At 38.5% G+C, this 23,165-nt stretch overlaps 1 protein-coding gene across 1 annotated transcript; it reads right to left on the bottom strand.

Moving 5' to 3' along the window:
- Nucleotides 1–5,616: 5,616 nt before the first annotated feature.
- nobox (NOBOX oogenesis homeobox) lies at nucleotides 5,617–22,981 on the bottom strand. Its single transcript, XM_066716307.1, has 8 exons — nucleotides 22,936–22,981; nucleotides 20,879–21,796; nucleotides 19,959–20,065; nucleotides 17,854–18,017; nucleotides 15,805–15,914; nucleotides 14,965–15,238; nucleotides 13,338–13,723; nucleotides 5,617–6,305 (listed from the first exon to the last, which is right to left on the bottom strand). Exons 1-8 carry the CDS (start codon nucleotides 22,979–22,981, stop codon nucleotides 5,848–5,850), a joined length of 2,463 nt encoding a protein of 820 aa, XP_066572404.1. The 3' UTR covers nucleotides 5,617–5,847.
- Between the last annotated feature and the right edge of the window lie 184 nt (nucleotides 22,982–23,165).

Below are 23,165 nucleotides of genomic sequence, written 5' to 3'. Positions count from 1 at the left end.
GTAAGTTGCGAGGTGGGGCTCCATGGATCAGACTTATTTGTCCAGCACATCCCACAGATGCTCGATTGGATTGAGATCTGGGGAATTTGGAGGCCAAGTCAACACCTTGAACTCGTAATTCATCAGACCAGGCCACCTTCTTCCATTGCTCTGTGGTCCAGTTCTGATGCTCACGTGCCCATTGTAGGCGCTTTCGGCAGTGGACAGGGGTCAGCATGGGCACCCTGACTGGTCTGCGGCTACGCAGCCCCATACGCAACAAACTGCGATGACTGTGTGTTCTGACACCTTTCTATCAGAACCAGCATTCAATTTTTCAGCAATTTGAGCTACAGTAGCTCGTCTGTTGGATCGGACCACAAGGCCAGCCTTCGCTCCCCACGTGCATCAATGAGCCTTGGCCACCCATGACCCTGTCGCCGGTTCACCGCTTTTCCTTCCTTGGACCACTTTTGATAGGTACTGACCACTGCAGACCGGGAACACCCCACAAGAGCTGCAGTTTTGGAGATGCTCTGACCCAGTCGTCTAGCCATCACAATTTGGCCCTTGTCAAAGTCGCTCAGATCCTTACGCTTGGCCATTTTTCCTGCTTCTAACTGCTTCAACTTTGAGGACAAAATGTTCAATTCCTGCTTAATATATCCCACCCACTGACAGGTGCCATGATAACGAGATTATCAGTGTTATTCACTTCACCTGTCAATGGTCATAATGTTATGGCTCATCGGTGTATATGATTGAATGTCTCCCCTTTCTGCAGATCAGCTCCTCTTTGCATTGTTATATTATGGCTATCATTGCACATATAAATGATTAAGGTAAAAATTATACCTGAAATTTATATTAGCAATTTCAATAACTCGTTGAAGACTGATATAAAGTGCATTTGCAATGACAAATACATACCTGCTGTAACACTAAACACAAGACGACTTTTTAAATACTGTTAGTATTGGACAACCAATACATACACAGGAACTAACACCATCAGAATGTTTCCATGTATGCTTCTCTATATAACCGGTCTCATGCATCATCTTCCATTACAGGAAATTACTGGGATATATAACTTAATCTCTTAAATGTAAATACTAGAACTCAAGAAAGACCCATCTTGCTAATCTGGCTGCCAATAACCTACTGGCTCGAGAATGTCATCTGGGGGCTTTTTGAAGAAACACAGTGACTCAACTTACAGAACTTGAGTTAGCTAGTTCATATAATATTTATAAAACCCTTTTGAGCGATTTCCACAAATTGCTTCCTAGAATTGTGCGATACTAGAGGCATGTCATGATTGGTTATTTTCATATTAATGTGGTTATTAAATCTTACATTTACATGACTGAGTTGCCTAAACCTTCGTATCATAATTAAGCACAGGACAAATAATGTCTTGCCATGGAAATGGGCAGCACAGACTGCATGATGATACAGATAAGTTTAATTCCCAGGCTGGTTTCCAAATTTAAGTCATACAAACAACAAAATATGTATTGAATTACTTCTGTATCTGTTATTTGCTTTAATCTCACATTTGTATCCTTTAAATGTACATATACATTTATATATCTATATTTTAAATTGTCTTCTCTGGATGCTTTTTATGTGATGATTTGTATGTTGTTTTTAATTAATTAAATGTAATTAAGTATCTACATAAGTTGATAAGAAAATGGTTATCCAGTGACACAATATTCCATCATCAAGATTTGTTTGATTTGTTTCAAATTAAATGTATGGGTGACTGAAATATACAATTATGTTAAATATCAATAATGGCTCAAGGGAGTCTGCATGTAATGCATACTGTAGTGTTTCACTGTAGGATGTCACTTGATCTGTACACCTCCTACATGTTATACTGCAAAAAGCTTTCTTCTGGTACAGTAATGTCAAGTAAACGAAACTACATTATCAACCTTATCACTTGACATAAAACACCAAGGCTATGTGCTCCAGAACATTTTTATTTAACTATAAAAGAACATAAATTGATGTATTGCATGTGAGAAGTGGGATTTTGTGGTTATGAATGTAAAGGTTTAGTTTACTGCTCAAAAGTTGAGCTTACTAAATTGAAATGCATGAACATGTACTGAAACTGGCAAAACACCCCAAGAACAAGCAGGAACTAAAGACAGCTGCAGTGCAGGCCTGGCAGAGCATCACCAGGGAAGAAACCCAACATCTGGTGATGTCTATGGGTTCCAGACTTCAGGCAGTCATTGACTGCAAAGGATTTGCAACCAAGTATTGAAACTCACAATTTAATTAATGATTATGTTAGTTTCTCCAAATACTTTTGAGCCCCTAGAACTGGGGGGACCACTTATAAAAAGTGGTGTAATTCCTACACCATTCAACAAATTTGGATGTAACTACCCTCAAATTAAAGATGAAAGTCTACACTTAAAGCACATCTTGATTGTTTCCTTTCAAATCCATTGTGGTGGCGTACAGAGCCAAAATGATGACAATTGTCACTGTCCAAATATTTATGGACCTAACTGTAAATACCACTAATGGGAAATAAATGGGAAACACAAGATGTCTCTTCTTCAGTTCAGTTCTTGTGTAAACAAATGTAAGATTTTAATAGGATGGGCTTTCATTTTGTGAAATAGGTGTCAGAATGTATTGTTTTTGTAAAACATTTTTATTAAAAAACTAACATCCCTCTAGGTTTATCTTGTGCAAAAAATAAGAATATGCAATTTGGAGAATATATATTTTTTAATAATCTTCTAAGGAACAATTAATTACTGTATTTTTTAGGTATTTAGTGCATTGGGAGGCTTTATTATGCACATGGATAAAATCAATTCCATCTACTCAACAATGAAACAATGACCAGATTGTACATTAAGAATAAGTAAGTTTAAAACTGAAAACTGTGGCTGTGGATCAAGTGGCCCAGTCATGCAGTTGAAGACGACTCTGAGTTTAAGAAGAGCCGTGATGAAACTCTGAGGTTGAGTAGCTGCTAAAAATCAAATGTACAAGACTGCCTGCACAGCTTCTCTGTTTGAAACCTTTCTTATGTTTTTAACCCCTGAAATGACTCGAGTGGTAAAGTAGTTTTATGTCTTTCCCTGCAGCACCAAAACTACGCCCCATACTGTTTGTCAGTCTTTTCATTTCAGTTTTCACAAAGGTCCGTCTGTAAATCACTTCCAGAGCACAGCCCTGCTATATGGTGTGGATCCAGACAGGTGAGAACATTTCTTATCATTTTGCATTCTAAGCTTTTCAGAAATCTATCAATAGAAAATCAATGGGAGTTAAATGAAACAAAAAAATAGACAAATAGAATTATAAGCCTTTGATTTGATAAATACACTTCTAATACCCAATTCTCTTGACTTAACAGTAGCCCTTACTAATTTTGATCTGAAAGTAAAATATTCACTGTAGATCTCCTGTTTTTTATTATATGCGCAGAACAGTGCCTCAGGGGAGATATTGTGGCACACATAGACAGATATAAAAATAAATACTCTCGTTCTGTGCACTGAATGTCAACTAAATCTCTACTCAGTGTGCTTAAAGCACTACATAGTGTCTGGGCTGAATGTATTTATTATACAGCCCTTACTGTAGACGTGAAAGTTCGTTGCTTGGAAACGTTTTCACACTGGACACAGCCGACTCTGACACTGGCATTATTATTAATGTTATATTATTAATATAACACTGTCCTCATTGCTGGATTGTTCTATACAAAACAATTATTGCTTCAACAGCGAACTTGCTTCCACAGACCGCGATTAGCACTAGCTTTGACAACCCAACCTACAATAAGTTTGGGCAGTCGGAGACTAGTGCTAATTGTATTTGTGGTATGGTGACACACACATCCATTGCAACCCATCATATAATTGAACTTAGTTACCATTCTCTGGAGAAATGTATTGGATATTACGCTAGGCTCAGAGCCACATTGGTGACAGTGCTGAAGAGGGCTGAGAGTTACTTTACTCTCTGTGGATGGAATCCACTAAGTTTACTAAGTATAATGTGTGAAGGATGCCTTTTGTTTTTAAGTAATTGACATCTTTAACAAGACAAGTAGTTATTGCTGAAGATGAAAAACACAGTACTGTACTATCCAGTACTGTACACTGGGTTATGCTTCATTGAAGGTGAACCATTGTATGGGAGTAGGTTTCTAGACAGGGAGCACGAGTGACACGCTGATCATCGTTTCCTCCGTGACAGTTAAAAGCATTTCCATATAAAGACAGAAACTCTAAATAATACATCCTGCGGAAGACAGAGGGAAACAGTAATGAGGTCAGTGTACATAACTGAGCTCCCCAGTGGAGTGTGGCTGTAGACAGACGTGGCAGGAGAGAAGAATATTATCTTCAAAATGCTGCATAATTAGGTGTTTTTTTATTATTATTTTTCTTTTAGTTTCTTTAAATCAGTGACAGAAGTTTTACCAAGACAATATTGTTGGAACCAGACGCAGATATCCCATCTTATTATCATTATCAAATCAGTTATTCTGCAGTGCAAAACATTAGAAAATACTTTTGGAAAGCAGATTGTTATCCGGATGTCATCATTCCACACACATGGGAGTGCATATGTAATGTCAGTTTTACAAAAAAGTCATGTTACATTTTGTATTACAGTTCAATGGAGTCCCCATACCGGGAAGCAGACCGTGAAGAGATCAACTTTGCACAACATCCTCTCAATAATACACAGAAGCTCAAAGACATCCGCAGTTCAAACATGTGCTTTCTGAAAGCTGCCGGTTCCTCAGCCATACCACACTGGTGTTGTGAGGTAGCTGTTCCATTTATAAAATTCTTCATTAAACCTGCTTCACAGGCAGATTAGATTCATATTCATTCATGTCCATCTACAGAAATGCAATATCGCTCCGTTTATGGAACAGAAGCCCTGCACAGAGGACACAGCAGAGTATAGGGAGAGATTTCCTCCAGTCTATAAAAAAACTCAACTTAAATAATTCCACATGAAAGGGGGGAAAAAAAAAGAAAGAAAAAGAGAGACTAGAATAACATCCAAGCATAGTTAGCACATGCTCTTCCATTCTCAGTTCTACCAAACCTGACCTCATCTGTCTGCATCTCTTGTTTGGCAGAGCTAGGAACACACTAACAATAGACTGCTACATCAGAGATATGACTGTTTTCTCAGTGATCTTCCTGTTACCGGTTTGCCTCTCTGTACCTGATGACATTAAAGTCATCGGTTTATTTCGGTCCTTTTGTAATCAGCGTGTACTGTTTACCTTGGTTTACCCAAATGTATTCTTAAGCTTAATGCAAATTACTTCACCCCCGCCTGTTTCTCCTCAAGCCTGAGAATGCTTTGAAACGATTTACGATGACTGTCAATGAGAGCAACTTCTTTCTCAACATCTTTCTATTCATCTTGTCAATAGAAAAATGGGACCTGTCAAATATTTTCTCAATAAATGTCTCTTAGAGTGCTTGGAGTAATAATCAAACTATATTACACCTTTTATAGGCTTTGAAATGGAAATGGAAGAACCTATAAGGTTATACATGGTTGTAGCACCCAAATTCTGAAAATTAACCACTATTGATCATTGGCACAGTGTAAATTTTAACAATGTGTTATTTTAATACAGCTTTAGAAGCAGATTACATGTTGAGGAACCTGTTCATTATAACATAGAAGTAAGAATCCAAAATCAAAAGTAGGTATAACAGGATTTTTGTTTTCAGCTTTAACAGCAACAAAGTACAGACTTATTCTCAGGCCAGTGCTGACCCTGTTCCTCAGACAGAAAGAGAAAAAAACATCTATATATTGTAATAACAGAATCCAATTCAGAATTCAGAAATGGATGGGTGAAAAGTCACACTCAAACGTGGCGTCTGACTCCGCCCCCCGGGAGGCCTGGCTCGTGACTTGCTCGGGAAGTTTGTGCTGTGTTGGATCGTAATCGGACTTATTGTTGCCGGAATCCAACTCCTTCTTCACCCCTGCTGTGTCCTGGCTGTCAGGGCGCTCTGGGGGCTGGAAATCTGTGCGCGCGGCTCGCGGGGGCTGGTACACGCTGGAGGCAGAGACGATTCGCTGGGCCCCTTGGAACATGTTTTGCACAGGCCCAGCAGAAGGCCTCTGAACCTGGATGTAATGTTGGCCCGGCACCAGGCTTGAGGCCTGCTGGTACAGGCTCTGCTCCCGGCCCAGGCTTTGGTAAGGGGCTCTCTGATAAAGTGTGGGAGCAAACTGGCTGGTCTGACCGTATATGTCGCTCCACGGAAATGCCTGGAACGTTGTGATTCCCCCTGCAAAACACATTTCAGGTAAAGCTGTAGTAAGATCCCGCTTCTTAGTGATCTCCTACAGCTAGTGATTAGCTTTCCATTTCCCATGAAGGTAAAACATCTTTGAAGCAGAGTGACAGAAGCAATACCACTAACTGCAGACAGTGGCATCAGAAGCCAGCGAGGAGAGACCCGAGATACAAGGAAACACACGGTAACTTCAAAGAGACAAATGTAACCAGCTAGCACACATACTGATAAAAACACTGGGAGTACAAGGAGCAGAGAAGAAATCATACCAGGCACAATCAAGAGCAATTATCTCAGTGTCTTTAAAGTAGCATGCGGCAATTGAAAAGAAAGCAGGGCACAATTCTTCATGCATGAAATCAGTTTTTCCAGCTGCAAACGGATAAGAAAAAATGTATATAATGTTTTGCATTTAGAATAAGAACGCCACATGAACTTTTTTCACATTTCATATTCTTAATTTTGGATAGTTTATGCAGAAGTGTCCCCCTCCCATACAGTTATGTAGATTGTTGTATATTCATTGCATTGTCCATCCCAAAATAAAAAGAGCCTGTGCACCAAAAAAAAAAGCCTCTAGGGTAATTAATACACTAATGCAGGTTGGTAAATGCATTACATTTAGAGTCATTTTAAATCTATGGATTAAGTGTTTCTATAAAATATGTCAATTAATACACTGGTCTAAATAAAATAAGTAATCTATTAAGAAAACAAGAACAAACACCAATCTAATTGGTGCTGCAGATATGACTATTTTGGGAAATGAATGTCAGGTTTAAACTGCCGCATCCTAACAGATGGCAACTATGAATATGACATATTTCATTGTCCTGGCACTAATTCAAAAACATTAATACAAGTGACATGACAATGGACATTTTGACGTTAGACATGGCGCTTAGATTGGCATAGTGATGAGATCAGTAATGTGCAGCAATAGTACAGCATTCTACATTTATGAGACCCTCTTTGAGAGAGATGCTTCCTACTGTACAACAAGAAACAACAATTACAGAGAGCAAAGAATGTGGATAACTGGTATTGATCAATAAATCATTTCCTCGATCCTTGAAGGAATTCTGAAACTATCTTTGAATATCTAAATGTAAGGCAAGCATAACAAATGAGTCAGCTTCACTCAACAGCAATTGAACTATTGCCCGAGCAACAGAGGAATGACTCGGGCCCGTGAACAGGGATTGCGAGAGGCTGGCTTGACGGGACTTCTGCACTGAGCACCAGCACAGCTGCACAATCATCAAAGCAATAGATAAAAACTAAAAATCTGCTCACTAGTGAAACGAAGTGATTGATAGCCTGTGAGACTACATGAGTGGACCGCAACAGCTTTCCTCCAAGGACCAGTGCATCCAGTCAGGGGGGAAGAGCATGAAACACTGCCCTTTCCTTCTTAGATTGGTATTTTGCAACACAGTTATAATAAATAAAAATCAATTCATGTAATTTGTTTCCTGTCCTTTATACAGGGAAACCCACAGGATCTGAGGAAGATTGATTGTCAGGTTACGAGACTCCAGAGCAGAGACAGTGGAGGATGACACTCAAAAGATAAAACCCTGCTTTCCATATAATTCATCTCATAAAATCTTTCACCCCAAGAGTTAGGCTGCTTCAGAGAGCAAATGGAATAAGTTTAGTATTCAAACAAAAGTTAATCCAATCCATTGCAGGCTTGTAGTCTATAATCCAAAAGCTTTATAATAAACATAAATGCCAAAGAATTACGAACCTTATTTGACATTTAGGGAGTTCTTACTGCTCCTATTTAAAATATGAAAAAAAAAAAAAAAAAAAACATGATATCAATTAATAGGGAAAATACATACTGTCAGCCTCTCATTTTGACTTGAGAAAATTGAGTACCGTTAATGAATTGCTGATCAGACACTCAATAAGGGAGAGGCATTTTGTCAACCCTGACACTTCAAATGCTTCATACCAAAACAGCCAGATGTGCTGGCCTGGATCACACCCTGGAATATACAAATTAAAGCAAGATGCACGGGCTGTGTGCACATCTGGCAGAGGAAGCTAGAGAACCACCAATGTCCCCAGTGAAAAAAGAACGTCTGTCACAAACCAGGACAATTTGCAGGTGAATTCTTAGTCTTTTGCAGTTGTTTGACTCTAAATATATCCCAGCAGCCTGCCAAGTGGTCCGAACATGTGTGATATAAAATTTAACGGTGCATCTCCAACAATACAAACCGAAATGTAATGCAGGCAGTGTCATTACATTTTTTATAGCACTCTATTGGAGCCGTATTCCAATCTTAACTACTCCTCTAATAATTAAAACCTAAAATGTTACATAAATAGGTTTACCATCAGCTTGTGTTGAAATCATAATACTGTACACTATTATTATGCCATAATTAAATGCATTTCATAAGGACCCTACCCACCTACACTCAAAATGCACAAAAGTATCATATGTGTTAGCTGCTAACTAACTATTCCAATATAAAGAATATTTAAAAATGCTTGGTCTGTGATGTGGAGAAGGAAATCGAGAGATTAACTTGTAAACTCTTAATTAAAGCCCTTCAGAGTGCTTGAGTAAATTAGATCAGGCTCAGATAGCCTTTGTTTCAGTCTGTTGCAGTCAAGATGTCAATGAAGAAAAATAATTAACACAATCTATTGGATACATATACATTTTTTCCTAAAATGTGGAACCACTCCACTATAATAGGTTTCACAGATCTGTTGATATCACAGTCCACCACTTGACCATCAACAAGAACATACAAGGGATTCATATATTTCTGATACTATGTTTTACTAGCAAATGAAAATAACTCAAACATCTCAAATATCATCTGGCAATCAAATAAATATGTTCTACTATCTAGCAATCTGAGAGAATAATCTCCCATGCTATCATCCAATACGCACGTGTTAGTCACTCAGGTGGTCAGTCTGGAGAAGCATTCGGGTCATTATTACAATAGGATGTATTCATCATCACAGAGCTCAGAAAGACAATCTTTACACAAAATTACAGGAGAACCATGTACCCCAGTTCAGAAAAGTAAATTATTCAACTACCTTCCTCTGAAGTGTTTTACATTGTTTCAATATTTTTTTTTCCTGAAAGCACAAAGAAAAACACTGACATAAAACTTCAGAGTGCCTTCAGCTTGCCTGTAAGACACAACAAGGAGAAACTTAAAACAAGATTATTTCATAACACCATGAAATACACAAGACTTTACTGATCACAGACTGCAACACTTTTTGCTGTATGTTGTCCCACAAGCACTGTTTCCTCTGAAGTGTACTGCATCAGCTATAACACAAGAAAGATTAATCTGGCAAACACAGTACCTATAGAAGCAAGGTTGTTCAAAGTCTTAATTCACCATAGCAAAATACCTTGCATCTTATTACAAATTAACACATAAAGGTGTTCCAGACAAGGACTGTCTAATGGGACAAATGGACTAGCTCCAAAATGAAGAACACTTTTCAACTGATGCAGGTGCAAACCGGTTATTTAAAAGATCTTTTATGGAGCACATTTGCCAAGACAGAGTAATTAAAGCTCAAACAAGATGTTAGGAGTTGGTTCCATCACCAAGGACGAAGGAAAAAAAGACTGAAAGGAAATGAAGAGGTTTAATTAAGGTATACATTTATCATTATAGTAATACAAATGGGATGTAGGCAAGTTTATTTTGAACAACACAAGCTTAAACTAAACTGCCCAGCCATCCACATCTCTTTTGAGTTGTCCTGGTAACTTGAGTTTATTAACAGTTGGCTTACATTTTTTTTTTTTATAAGATTGAAAACAAAAAAATCAATTGGTGGCATATGATGTTATTCAAACAGAAAAATAATCTGGGGAATATCAGACAGTCAGATTTAAGTAATATTTTTCACCATTTCAGTTTCCATTTAATTCTCAGTATTGGAAGGGTCATACAGAAAAAGATAAACTACACTGAAACACATCAGGGTGCCATACTGTCAAGACAAACCAGTGGTTCATGGACTCTGGACCTGAATAAGTGTCCCATAATAAAGATTTTGCATACCTCATGGTGTAACCAATGATAATATTCAGGCACAAAACAGGCATTTGTTTGTGAAGTTGTATCAGCCAAGCAGAGCCACTTCCATACAACGTGTTTCATTTTAAACGGAGGTGTCAAGTTCTCTCAGGGCACTTCTAAGCCTTGAGATACAGGGAACACTGGTACAGTTCAGTTTGCCTCTTCTCTAATTATGTATAACAAAGTATGCCTTAAAGTAACAACAGGACCTGTGGAGGGTTCAAGATAAACTGTGATTAATATGAAGAGCCTTAATACTCTCGGCCTCCTGGTGTCAATTAATAACTCCACAGGCAAACCATGACCCCCTGCTCACCTCGACCCTGTGCACAGCTCTACTGGAAAGTCCAGTCCAGAGGCAAGATACGCATGCAAACTTGATCTACGTCAATTTGTTTCAGTTTAAAATCTGCCCTTGAAGCAAAACATGTGAACATTGCAAATTGACACGTAATTACCGCATAGCAGCACTTCAATTATTGTCAGGAAATAAAAAATGTGATTATATTTTCTTTCTATATTTCTCCGAGTCTCCAGGGATCACGTGGTGCAAAACACTTAAAAACACACCTTGAACAAACAAGATAAAACTCTTATTTTTCCAAAAAGCTTTTCACATTTACAAAACAAATCCTTGAAATATTGAAACAAAGGCATCAAATACATCAGCAAGGGTTGATACCGTACCAAAAACACTAACACATTAACACACAATAATTGTGCACTACTATGCACATCTGCTTATTCTACAAGGTTGTGCGCTATGCTGGAACCAACAGAAGACACATCTGGTGACCCAATGGAGATATTGATATCTCTTAGAGATCTTATGGGTATTTTCACTCAGTCTGGCTAAAACTGTAAGTGAATTAATTTATGAAAAACGATTGTATTGACAAAAGAAAATGACATTATTATGCTATGGGGAAAATATTATTATTCCTCTAGTGTTATATTTTTCCTCTCATCTGAATATCAATGCATAGGCAACAGAGGCATGCACCATTTGTCTTAATTCACAGTAGGCCACTGTCATTATTGCAATAGTTCATAACATATAAACTGCTTTTGAGGCAACCGCATGCATTGAGAGCCTCTGCCCGCTCTGAATTATTTGCACAGTGTTTGTCAGTTTGCAAGTCTGAGTAGAAAACCATTTTCCATGACAAGCACAGCAGTGATTTGCGGTCTGTCCCCAGAGTGTGGCTGAAAATATTGTAACCCAAGAAGGTATCATAATATATCCATTAAAAAAACTCTTCTAGCTCTAGAATTTCCCCCCACTACAAGACAAAGGCATGAGGGAAATTAAGATATCATCTACAAAATGTATCTAAAGCAATTTTACAGGAGTATCTCAATAAAGAACAAGATAAAAACAAAACAAGTCAGTTAAAAAAAAAAAAAAGAAACTATAGTATTTTTCCAAATATGACCTTATATAAATACATATATATGTATAATGTTCAGTAAAGGGCATAGCACCTGGATTTAATGATCTTCATACATTAACCATATAAACATATAGTAACTAGCTACTTCTAACCATATAAGGCAAAAATTCTCACATTTGTAACACAGGGCAACCAAAAAAATCCTTAAAATAAAAAATACTTTTGAATACATTGATACACTGCAGAGAAGCAGAAACAATCAATACTGAATTCTGTTCATGAGTACGTTTTTCACTGGGGAGGCAATTTGTACAGAGTAGGTGGAGATCTAGTTAAATATGCATACTGTCTTTGGCAGATAAGCCATGAAAATGTAATCATATACGAAATACACATCTATTTGTTTAATAAACAGAGAATGTGAACTGGGGTTTACCTAGCTACAAAAACATGGAACATAAATACAAAAACATGTTTCCTTTATCTTTATCTTGAATGAATCACACAAAATGCAATGCCCACTTCCTGCCATATTTGGGTTTTGTTTTGTTTATATCAGTATCAAACTGCTTATGTTTTCCTTGCTGGTTTATCCACAAATTCCTAACATCACACTTTAAGGTGAAATTAACTGCTTTGAAATTGTAGCCTTTTTCGCATTTACTTCTCACGAGTCTGAAAGGGATATTTAGAATAATATCCAAGAATGAAGTTCAACTACCTTGGGTAAGAATTACACACATTTCCCAGTTACTATTGGCTTCCCCATTTGAAGAGTTTTTAAAACAGCCAATGGCAGCAGTGGGATTAAAATCAGAAGGGACACTGCTTCAGTATTGTAGACAGAGTTCAATTGGTGCCATTACTCAACTGGAAAAATTCAAGGTGACTTAGTGAGCTGGTTTTTATAAGCTTGGTCTGCCAATACAATATTTGACATCAACAGGCATTAATGGGATACCATTAATTTAAAACATGACAGCACAGGAAACACCAAAGGACATACATCTACATGCAGAGATGAAACACTGTGATTCTGGTCTCTTTAAAAGAAAAATACTTTGATCTTTCCAAAACGAGGAACGTGCTTTAGAGGAAAGGAAATTGACACGTGATATGTAACCAGTAAATGATACCCTGCATGCAGTACAACATGTGACAAGTGCCAGGAATATAGGCATGCGATACATAAAGAATCTGTCTAGCTTGGAACAAAGATCTCTAGTAATTGAATGATTGACTAATTGACTGAAGAAATCATGAAAGTAATTGACAATATCCACTTGAGATACTAACTTGAGCTTCAAACTCAACATATAAAATGGAGGATGCAAATAATGATTCAGTACAAAAAAGGAGAAGAATGTGCACAAAAAGCTGTAGGTCAATGGAGCCAATAACTATGAACAGTAATGATTGCATAAGGCATTCTTGGACTAATAAGATATCGATGATGGAATCTTCTCTCTGCATTTTTTATAAAAGGCTTTAAACAAAAGAAGTTAAACCAAAATACATCTATTCCAACGACAGAAGTTACCCACCATGGACGCCCTGCTGCAATAGGATCTGGTTGCCCCCCTGTGTCTGGAAGAAGGTGCGCCCGCCGGCAGCGTAGGTCATGACCCCGTTGTTGGCAGTGGCTCCGAAGGCGAGGTAGGAGGGGTTGGAGTCGACGGGCGGTGTGGGCGCTAAGCTGGCACTGGGGGGGCAGTTGGTGTTGAGGTAGGGCAGGCGCTGATACTGCGGCAACTGGCCTGGGTTCAGGCTGTGCGAAGCCAAAAGACTGCTATGCTGCGGAGGATAGGAGCTCATCTGATAGGACCCTAGTTGACTGGTGCCTTGGTTGCTGTGGATATATTGTTGTGTGTCCACTTTCAGAGAGCTGCCAACGTGCTCACTGTAGTCACACAACGATGAGGTGTTGGACCTGAAGAAAGAATGCCAGCCCTCCCATTAGATGATTAATACAATTAAGAAGTCTCTCCATACACACAAGTATAGACAATTAGCATATGGAAAAGTACATATTCTACATATTGTTTTGAGAATGTAAGGTTTTACATTTTCTGCTTAAGTAGCCCTGTTAATGTGAATGTACAAGGCACATTAGCAGACATCAGGGATGTGTTACAGAATTCAGTTAACTACAAAAAACACAGCTGAGCTGGTAATAGGTCTTTGGAATACAATTATATTTCTATTTCGGAGCATTTTGTGTCCATTAGAGTTGATATCACAGCTCCATTCTTGCTCTGAATGAATTCTATCGCTCTGATGTCTCTAATGCTGTGCCATGCATTTGCATTCACCAGTATAATAGTAATACTGCAGATTACTGGAGGGCTATCAGGTCACAGCCATAAACCAGACTATTAGAGGAACATTCAGATTTCTATCTGGTGGTAAGAAGGCTTTGATGGATTTCACCAAGTCTGAGACACAGCATGTGGTTTTTAGTCTGAGATGTGCTGTTGTCGCACAATCTCATTTTTGTTTTTAATTAATATTTCTAAACATGCTTTCTTCATTTACATTAATAATATTATTATTATTATTTCTTGGCAGACGCCCTTATCCAGGGTGACTTACAACGTAAGTGCAATACAAAGTGCAAGAATACATTTTACAACTTCCAATTTATACAGTTAAGTACAGTAAGTGTGGACATACATCCTGGAAAGTAAAGCTAAGTGCCATCAAGATGTAAGGTCACAGTCAAAGGTTACGGGAAAGGGAGCAAGGAGGAAATCAATCAATTAAAATGCCAAAAAATCTAACCTAAAAACTAAACAAAAGCAAAACAAATAATAAGCAATCATTAACAAAACACATGCATTATGTTTTGTTAGTAACAGTATCCCTGTGATAAGGAAGTCCGCTCCAAATGCACTTCAAACCCAACAACTACAATACTGAGAAGCTGAAAGATAAAATAAAACACTATCGTCCCAATTATTTTATTTGAAACCTCTCATTTTTCTCTGTCCTCCCATCATAAAAATAAACCATGTATATTTGCACAGAAATCAGAAGTAATAGTTTGTACCAATTAAATAAATAAATAAAAGAAAAACAACGGGCATTGTCAACCAAGGGAATATGGTGGAGGTAAGTGGGAGGGATATCGAATTAGGTGTCTAGACACAGCACCTTGTATTGCACACTCACCCTGAGCTTTCACTCTGCAGACTGTAGTTGAGATTCTCCCTGGACTGGCTATCCTGGGAGGGCTGTGCGCAGCTGCTCTCTGGCGTGTCGAGCATCAGGGGGATGATGTGATTGGTTGGGTTAAAGGAGGTGCCCAGGGACAGGCTGGCCCGACGCAGGGGCGGGGGGCTGGGGATGGAGGGCAGGTAATCCATCGGCGCCCCCAACTGGGCAGGAGGAGCAAGCGAGGCCTGGCCAATCTCCCCAGGAATGCAGTGCGCTGGAAGTGCCATACCTGTGTGAAGCAAATTGGACCAGGACCCAATTTGAACAGAGATCTTTCAAGTAGACAGTGGTTTTATTCTGGATGACAGAGAATGTTAGGAGGCATTCTTGAAAACTGATCTGCATTGATATCGGCTGCACCATTACGTGTTTCTTCTCCTTTCTTCAGTTTCTGAAAAAACAACACCTGACGACTACTTATGCACCACTTCTCCCTACTCATATCAATGTTAAACATAAGTGTGAAGCCATGACTGTGTGTTACAGTCTCATTGCTTGCAGATCAGTTTTAAAGGCACGGTCAAAAAAGAGCCGAGCCTGGCAAGAAGGATATCTAAACAAGCATTTAACTCTGCCCTACTATTTATGTTATTATCCTAATGTTTTGTTATATATTATATCTAGTGATGGTTTTTAATTGCCATCTATATGAATACTTAGCAAAAAATGTAATGATTAAACAGATAAAGAAAATTGACCGGTGTTAAGATTTATATGTACATTTAAACATGTCTGAAAATGGGTCAGGCCATGTTCTTGGAAGCCTCCTCAGAAGTGGAATATTGTGGTTGTTACCTGAGGGGCTGGAGGAGCCCAGCATCATGCCGCTAAACTGACTCTGGCTCTGTTGCATGGCTATCCGAGGGGCAATAGGCTGACTGTGGACTGTAGCCAGCATCCCGCCTCTGAAAGAAGACACCATATTCACAGTAAAAAAATATTATAATCAATTAATTCCAAAAATAAAATCACAATCAATTAATAGCATCCATGATGGTTCCAAGTTTACTTGAGGGACTAAATGTCTGTTTTTTTGTTCTAGACCAGGGCTGCACAACAAGGCCATGGTGTGTTCAGGTTATAGTCTTCCTGAGCGCTTCATTTTACTGCCCACATCAAGCTTTCAGTTCTTTAGGTGTGGCCAATCCAGAGAGATTTACGAAACCTGCCAGACTACAGCCCTCAGAGACTGAAGTTGTGCGCACCCGTTTCAGACTGATCTAATTGTCCAACACAAACCAAAAAAGGTGCAGTAAGTTAAAGCAAAGTGCATACAATAAAAACAGGAATAAATCGAAAGTCACATACGTTTAGGATCTTTTTGCCTGCAATTAAATTTAGTGTTCTTACAATGGTGCTAATTTGCAATTAATTACAATGAACCTAACGTCCCTAGAGTTGATATAAAATGCTCTCGTTTGCAAGAAACAAAGTAATGACTGCTATCCACTAGATGATACTAAACAGCAAATTCAATCTAAAGAAGCAGTGACTGTACTAAGTCCCATTATTCAAAAGCATAATTTTGGATACAAGGATAAACTAAAACTCATCACAAAATAAATATAATCTAAAGATTATTACTTCTTTTACTATTACTCACAGTTTTAATACTTAATAAAGTTTAAAAATATCACTGACATTAAATGTGTAATGAGCAGCAAAACTTTGATGTCCTTCAGGGTACAGAAAATGTTGAAAAAAAGTCATTTTGCAGCACTGAAATTGTTTTGATTAATAAAACAGCAAGAAATGATATGCAAGTTGGTTTTTGCATTAACAGATTGTGGAAATATTTTACACACACTTGATTTTATTAAGATAGGTTTCTGATGATCTGTTTGCATTAATTGTTTAATTAATTGATTCATACTGAGATTAATAAGAGACAGAATATGAACCCACACAGCACTTGCAGATTGAAAAACAATCTTAATCCTCTACTTTTATGCAAATTAATGTAAAGTGGTTATCTCTGATGTTAGAACAGCTTTAGCCCTCAACTGTGCAACACTTTCACACCACTTAGACTTATCTGAAACAGACCAACTGTCTCACGCTATGCTGGAGAATAAATATATACTCAACATGTTCTGGGTATATTTCCTAGCTTCACGTCTCTCATTGGAAGAACAGACACTTTATAGGCATTCTAATAATAAGGTCCTAATTACCTGTTACAGCATCTCTCCAATTTTGCTTACCCCTTTACCAGTGTAAAGACGTGCAGACATCCATAGAGTTAAGGACAGGATCAAAAGAAACCTAACTAATGCAAATCTAGGTCAGTGGCTCTCGAAGAACAAAACTCAAGTGACATAACTATTGTTGTAACTTGTTGGAGGGCACTGGAATGTGTGCCATTCGAGAGTTTATGCAGAAGACAACAGCTGCATAATTACAAATACAAACAGGTGATTGCAAACTCACTAACAAACGTTTTGGCTGAAACCCACACATATATATTAGGATTCAGTGACCAAGAGAGGAGTCGGATAGAAGGACCTTTTCAGTCTTAATAAATTATGGTTAAGAAAAGACTTTGAAACATAAAAAGGATCAAGATTGACCCCAGTTATTATTTCTAAGTAAGTCCAGCAAGCAGAGTGTGCCGATAGTAGAAGACTTTTTCTTGCCTTCTTCAGACAGACAATTATTAACACATGGAATACATTACCAAGCCTTAGGCTAATAATAGTGTAGGCTAATACCCAGATCTTTCATAAATGAAGCATGTTGTGGACAGGAAAATGGGGAATTCTGATTGGTTAAATTGCTTGATCGAGTCCTAACATGTCTCTGTACTGATTGTATTGTTGTAAGGCAGTTGGCATGGGAGCTTACCCAGCAGTGGGGGCTGCAAGGTGGATGTGGTTGGTCACTTGGGGGACAGCGATGGTGGTGGTGGTCAATGTCACTGTCGCACTGCTTCCAGTGAACTTCTTCTCCTGCTTCAGGGTGGTCTTCTCAGTCTTTCTCCACTTCGCTCTTCGATTCTGGAACCAAACCTGTGGACACAAAGGGCCCTCACAAACAAACACGTCTGGGAAACCCATACCATGTGAATGTATAGCTATACATTCACATGGTATGGGTTTCCCAGACGTGTGGATTCACACATCTGTTTTCAGACATTCTGACTGCTGTCAATTTAATCTCAAAGGGGCATAATTGACACGACCTGTCTTCCGAGTTCTTACATTCAGTCATTGATTGCAGGTCTACAACAGAGAGAGTTCAATCAATTATAGCCACAGGAGAACATAGCATAATCCATACATTCTTCACAGCTGATGGCTTAATATCACGTTGTTCTAACTGAATGCAAAATATGTTGTTTGTTGTTTATTGTTGGTAAAGGCAAGGAACCAGTTACCCATATCCTTGTCGTCCATTGAGCAATAAGGTGGATGTTTTTGTTGTTTGAAATGAAGGGATACCAATCTACTTTGATTAGATCTTCCATAAATAACCTGATCCAAGGAAAAAAACACCTAGTTTCCTTGGGACGATTCCTATTTAAAAAGATGGTGATGAAGACATCTATATATTTTCTTACTAGGTAATTCTACAATCCATCAGCAAATTGGTTGCTTGGATATCTTTCAGCATTTTTATTTTTGTTGTGTGTCATTTTATTTTTTGAAATTGAAGAACCAATTATAGAGGTCCTTCATGTCAGTAAAATGGAATTGTCATCTAATAAAAGAAACATGTGCATCAGGCTCAAAAAGATGCTGAGATTTGTTAAATGTGAAACCTAGGATTTATTAATGGAGCTCACAGTCTTAGATCATCCCAAATCTGAGTTTGCAAAAAAGTCCATTAGCATTAAATTTGTATTACAATCAACTTAAAGTACATTTTACATCACACACAGCTACAAAGCATATGTGTTCAGTTATGCTTGTTGATGTCTATTTTTAAAGCTACTTTTTCTGTAATGGTAAATCATAGACGAGAATCAAAACCAAGAACAAGGAATCCTGCACTACACACAGCCCCCATACAGGTACACATGCAAATAAATCCCAGGATCATACAAAATAATAGAAAAAGAACAACACAGCCCAGTACAGGAATCAATTCATCTCCTGAAATATCCTGTGAAAGTGCAGTTTTATATGTTTTGTTGATGCAATTGTTTTTATATATGAGTCACATAGGATTAAGCATAAAACAATATGCATTATTATTATTATTATTATTATTATTAATAATAATAATAATAATAATAATAATAATAATAATAATAATAATAATAATAATAATAATAATAGGACAAACTAAAAGATAATTTCAACAGATCCTAACAGGCATCTTTGCAAATCTCTCAGTGTCATACTGGATAAAAACTTAATTACTTTTCTTGCAAAGTCTCTCTCAGAGTTTTTGTCTCCCTTCTGAATCTAATTTTCCCGTTTCCATTCATTTCCAGTCATGCAGCAGAATTAACTAAGTTTTTAAATTCCTACTTTTCATCCTTTTTAAGATGACAGCTCCAACCCCTTCATTTTATCTATTTTTCATCTTCCATAACATATCTCTTTCATCATAGATCACTGGAATGCATGAATCACTATAGGACAAAAAAATACAAACTTTTATCACCACAAACTCAAGGCACATCTGGGAGTTTATAGAATCATGATTGTTATAATGAGTAGTTTTGCTAAATGCATTTAAGTACCAGCCTCTACAAATTCAATAGGCTTTCAATCTATATTATGGGCATGAATAAAATATAGCATGCTTCTTATAGGAAAAGAAAAAAGCAATTTACATTATGCATTCAGTCTATCTTCTGAAATATTATGATTCTGCAGTAAAATACATTCGATTTTCAATGTTGTACATTGTTTTTAAAAATAAATGCAACTGGATTTTTTTCCCCCATGTGAGAAGGCGAGTTAAACCGTTTTAAGGCTCTGTTGAAGTGTCTATCTCACCATGATTCTCTGTGGTGTGACTCCTATTGCAGCTGCGATCTCTTTGCGCTTGTCTCCATCCGGATAGTGATCGTCCTGGAACAGGCTCTCTAGCTCTTCCAGTTGGTCTGGGAAGAAAGCAGGAAGATCAGAACAATGACGTGTCCTGTTCTATAGCCCCCTTGTCAAGTGGGATCTGCTCTGGCCCCAAAGATCTGAACTCATGAAAACTTTGGATTGTAGCCAAAGTAAAGTGATCTTTTTCAATTCCTTTAGCAAGAAACCAGTGAACAGCTACTTCATAACTTTGCTATACTGAACACGATGACCATAAACCTTTGAGGACTATACATTAAGGAAGCTATTTTTTGTAGAAGGTTAGCGGTTCATCAGGCTTTGTATTAATGGACCCTAAAAACAACTTTCATTTGCTTTTTTGGAATATGTTATTACTTTGTTTCCATTTTACCTTAAGTTAAGATTTCTGTGTTGAGGTGAAGAGATCCAATTATTGTTATTTGTAAACACCCAACATATTCCAACCAAACTCAGACTTGTTTTGATGAATCTTTTAAACATTCACCAGAGCATTAATGCATTTCATGAAGACTATATGACGTGAACATGTGCTATAGATTGTCCAAGAAGGAATTTGAGTCACACACAAAAGCCTGGCCACTGAAGTAAAACTCATACGGGCTAATCCTTGATTTTAATTCCCCACACTAAGCTTCGAGGTATCTTTTCAGAAGCAATTTTGTGCTGGAATGGTTCATGAGAAAGGAAAATAATCAAAGCTTTATCTTCAGAGAATCACGAAGTACACACAAAACAGGATCAAGACATAACAGTAAACTCCTGCTTTAATATTAAGATTGAAATAGTGAGGGCAAGCTATCCAGTGCAACTACATCATTAGTAATAGGTCTAGCAGAGCTCACCGGTGGTGTAGAGGGTCCTAGTCTTCTTCCTGGGCAGAGCAGGTATCAGACCACTGTCAGCTCCCTCATCCTGTTTAAGGCCATCACAGTCTCCTGGTGCCACCCCTCCTCCAGCTGCCCGGTAGTGAGCATATGCCACCTTGGCCCGGTTAGCATAGCGAGTGAAGCGCCGGGTGGCGTACACAGGGTTGACCTTGAGGTCCACCGGCTGGAACTCTGTCATGTTGAGGACTTTGGAAGGCACCATCAATGAGGTGTCAGCTGACGAGGTCTCCACCTGTCCCAGCTTCATGTCACCCTCTGTGTGCTGTTGATCCGGACTGGCCATTGTTTGATAGGTCCTTTTAGTGCCCTGCTGTGCTTTGTGATCTTCCTCTGGGTAGAGACCCGAAGTGCCCTGTGTGCAGTACTGGGCTGGCATGTGGGAGAAGGTCCCTTCCGCCTGCTCCCTCTTCGGGGCATCAAAGAACCCAGTCACCCGTCCACACATGGTCACAAAGTTCATCTGACACTCCGGTTCCACGCCAGCCTGAGCGAGAAACTCCCCCGTCTCCCGGGGTGTCTCACGATCCTCAACCTGCAGGACACAGAAGTCCTCCTCAGAGCTGACCATGCAGCTCTCCTCAGGACCACCCCCCACTGGCTCGCTGTCAATGATGACCGTGCGGTAGGCAGGCATGGGAGGGGTCTCTACGCCATCTGCCATCTCCCTCCCAGTCTCATCTTCCTCCTCCTCCTCCTCTTCATCCTCCTTTTCGGCATCATCCTGCTGCTCTACTACATCATCCCCGTCTTCAGCCACCACCTCCACAGCACCTTCCTTTTCCTCCTCCACGCAGGACGGCCTTTTCCTGGGCCCCCTGCTCTCGGACTCACTCTCTATTTGCTCGTCACAAAGCAGGCCCCCCCGCTCTGCAACTGAAACAGACACAGCAAGGCCACTGGGGTTCTGACATCTTATGAATAAGAGACAGCAATACCTATATTCACAATCAGAGTGTGCCAGTACCGTGAAACCTTGCATTTGTGACAGGTCAATGTGTCTTTAAATATCTATTTAACCTTGGCTGCTTCTTCGATGGACTACTCAACACATTCTGCTGCAGAAGACCATCGGCCATTTAATACAATTGACATCAAGACCTCACACACCTGCACTTAAAATGAAGTAAGACTTCTCAATTATGTATTACAGGTATTCATTAATAATACATGTTAGTAATTTAAATCTTAAGTTTAGGCTTTCTCCATAAAATGTAAGTAGAGCAAAAGTCTGGACTACAATCTACTTGAGCCATCACTAATCCAATTGACACCTAAACTGAATAATGCACTTACCTTTGCATCTCTTTTCAGTTGAAAAAAATATTTTATTAACCACATTGGGAGCTGGGTTGAAAGGGCTGAATAACTCATTTGGGGGCTTCCAACTGACTACCTTTCTAATCTATACATTTATTTAAATAAGGCCATTTCACAGACTGTATTACACACACAGAGACACAGAAACTTGACATGTTTCTTCTCCATTATTATTATTGTTATTAATAACAATACTAGTTAAATTACAAGAGCAACATATTTTAACGTTTTACATTATTATGTTACCATGCATTTATTAGAAGCTTAAAATAAAGCCCATAAAATGCTGAATCATCGAGGTAAATGCAAAATACAATTAAAAGTATAATGCAAATTCAACGAAAAAATAATTGCATATTTATATCCCTAATCATGACTTCATATTTTATTTCGTAAAGAGATATTAAAAGCAATTGCAAATAGCTTGTCCAATGCCATTAATGCAAAGAGGCTCCTACAACTAATTCAACGACGAAATTAAACCTGGACGTGTAAAATTGTATAATTCATGTGCGTTAACACAGGAGGCTCGGCGTTTAAAGGAGGGATTATTGAAAATAAACTGCATTATTGGAAAGGTAAATTGGTAGCTCTTCAAATGCATTAACTAAAACGCACTTCAAATTAATTGTTTGGTTTATTAAGTTATTGCCTAATGCAATCATGACACGCACACAACATCAAGACCACCTTACCAAACTCGCCGGCGGCGTTTTCTTCTTTGCTCTTGTCCGCCTCCATCTCTTCAGCTGATATTATCCGCCAAGTTACTTGTTTTCTACTTAACTATGTATCCATGTGAATTTTAGCTTCCCTCGGAAACAAGGATAGTCCATTTCAGAAGAAGGAGAATGGGGGGTGTAACTCTGAGAAATAATTGAAGTCCGTGCATTACTTAATTGTGAAAATGACTACTTTACAAATC

This window comes from Amia ocellicauda, chromosome 11, assembly GCF_036373705.1.
Source record: "Amia ocellicauda isolate fAmiCal2 chromosome 11, fAmiCal2.hap1, whole genome shotgun sequence".
In the NCBI taxonomy this organism is placed as follows: Eukaryota; Metazoa; Chordata; class Actinopteri; order Amiiformes; family Amiidae; genus Amia; species Amia ocellicauda.
Note: the sequence above shows the minus strand (reverse complement) of the source record. Positions and strands in the feature narration are given on the sequence as shown.

Excerpts from the sequence above, each read along its gene's own strand:
- nobox (XM_066716307.1), bottom strand. The coding sequence starts at position 22,981 with ATGGAGGCGGACAAGAGCAAAGAAGAAAACGCCGCCGGCGAGTTTG. Across the intron at positions 13,724-14,964 it reads CTGCAGAGTGAAAGCTCAGG|GTCCAACACCTCATCGTTGT; the intron begins GTGAGTGTGCAA and ends TTCTTTCTTCAG. Across the intron at positions 6,306-13,337 it reads ATTGCAGCAGGGCGTCCATG|GGGGAATCACAACGTTCCAG; the intron begins GTGGGTAACTTC and ends TGTGTTTTGCAG.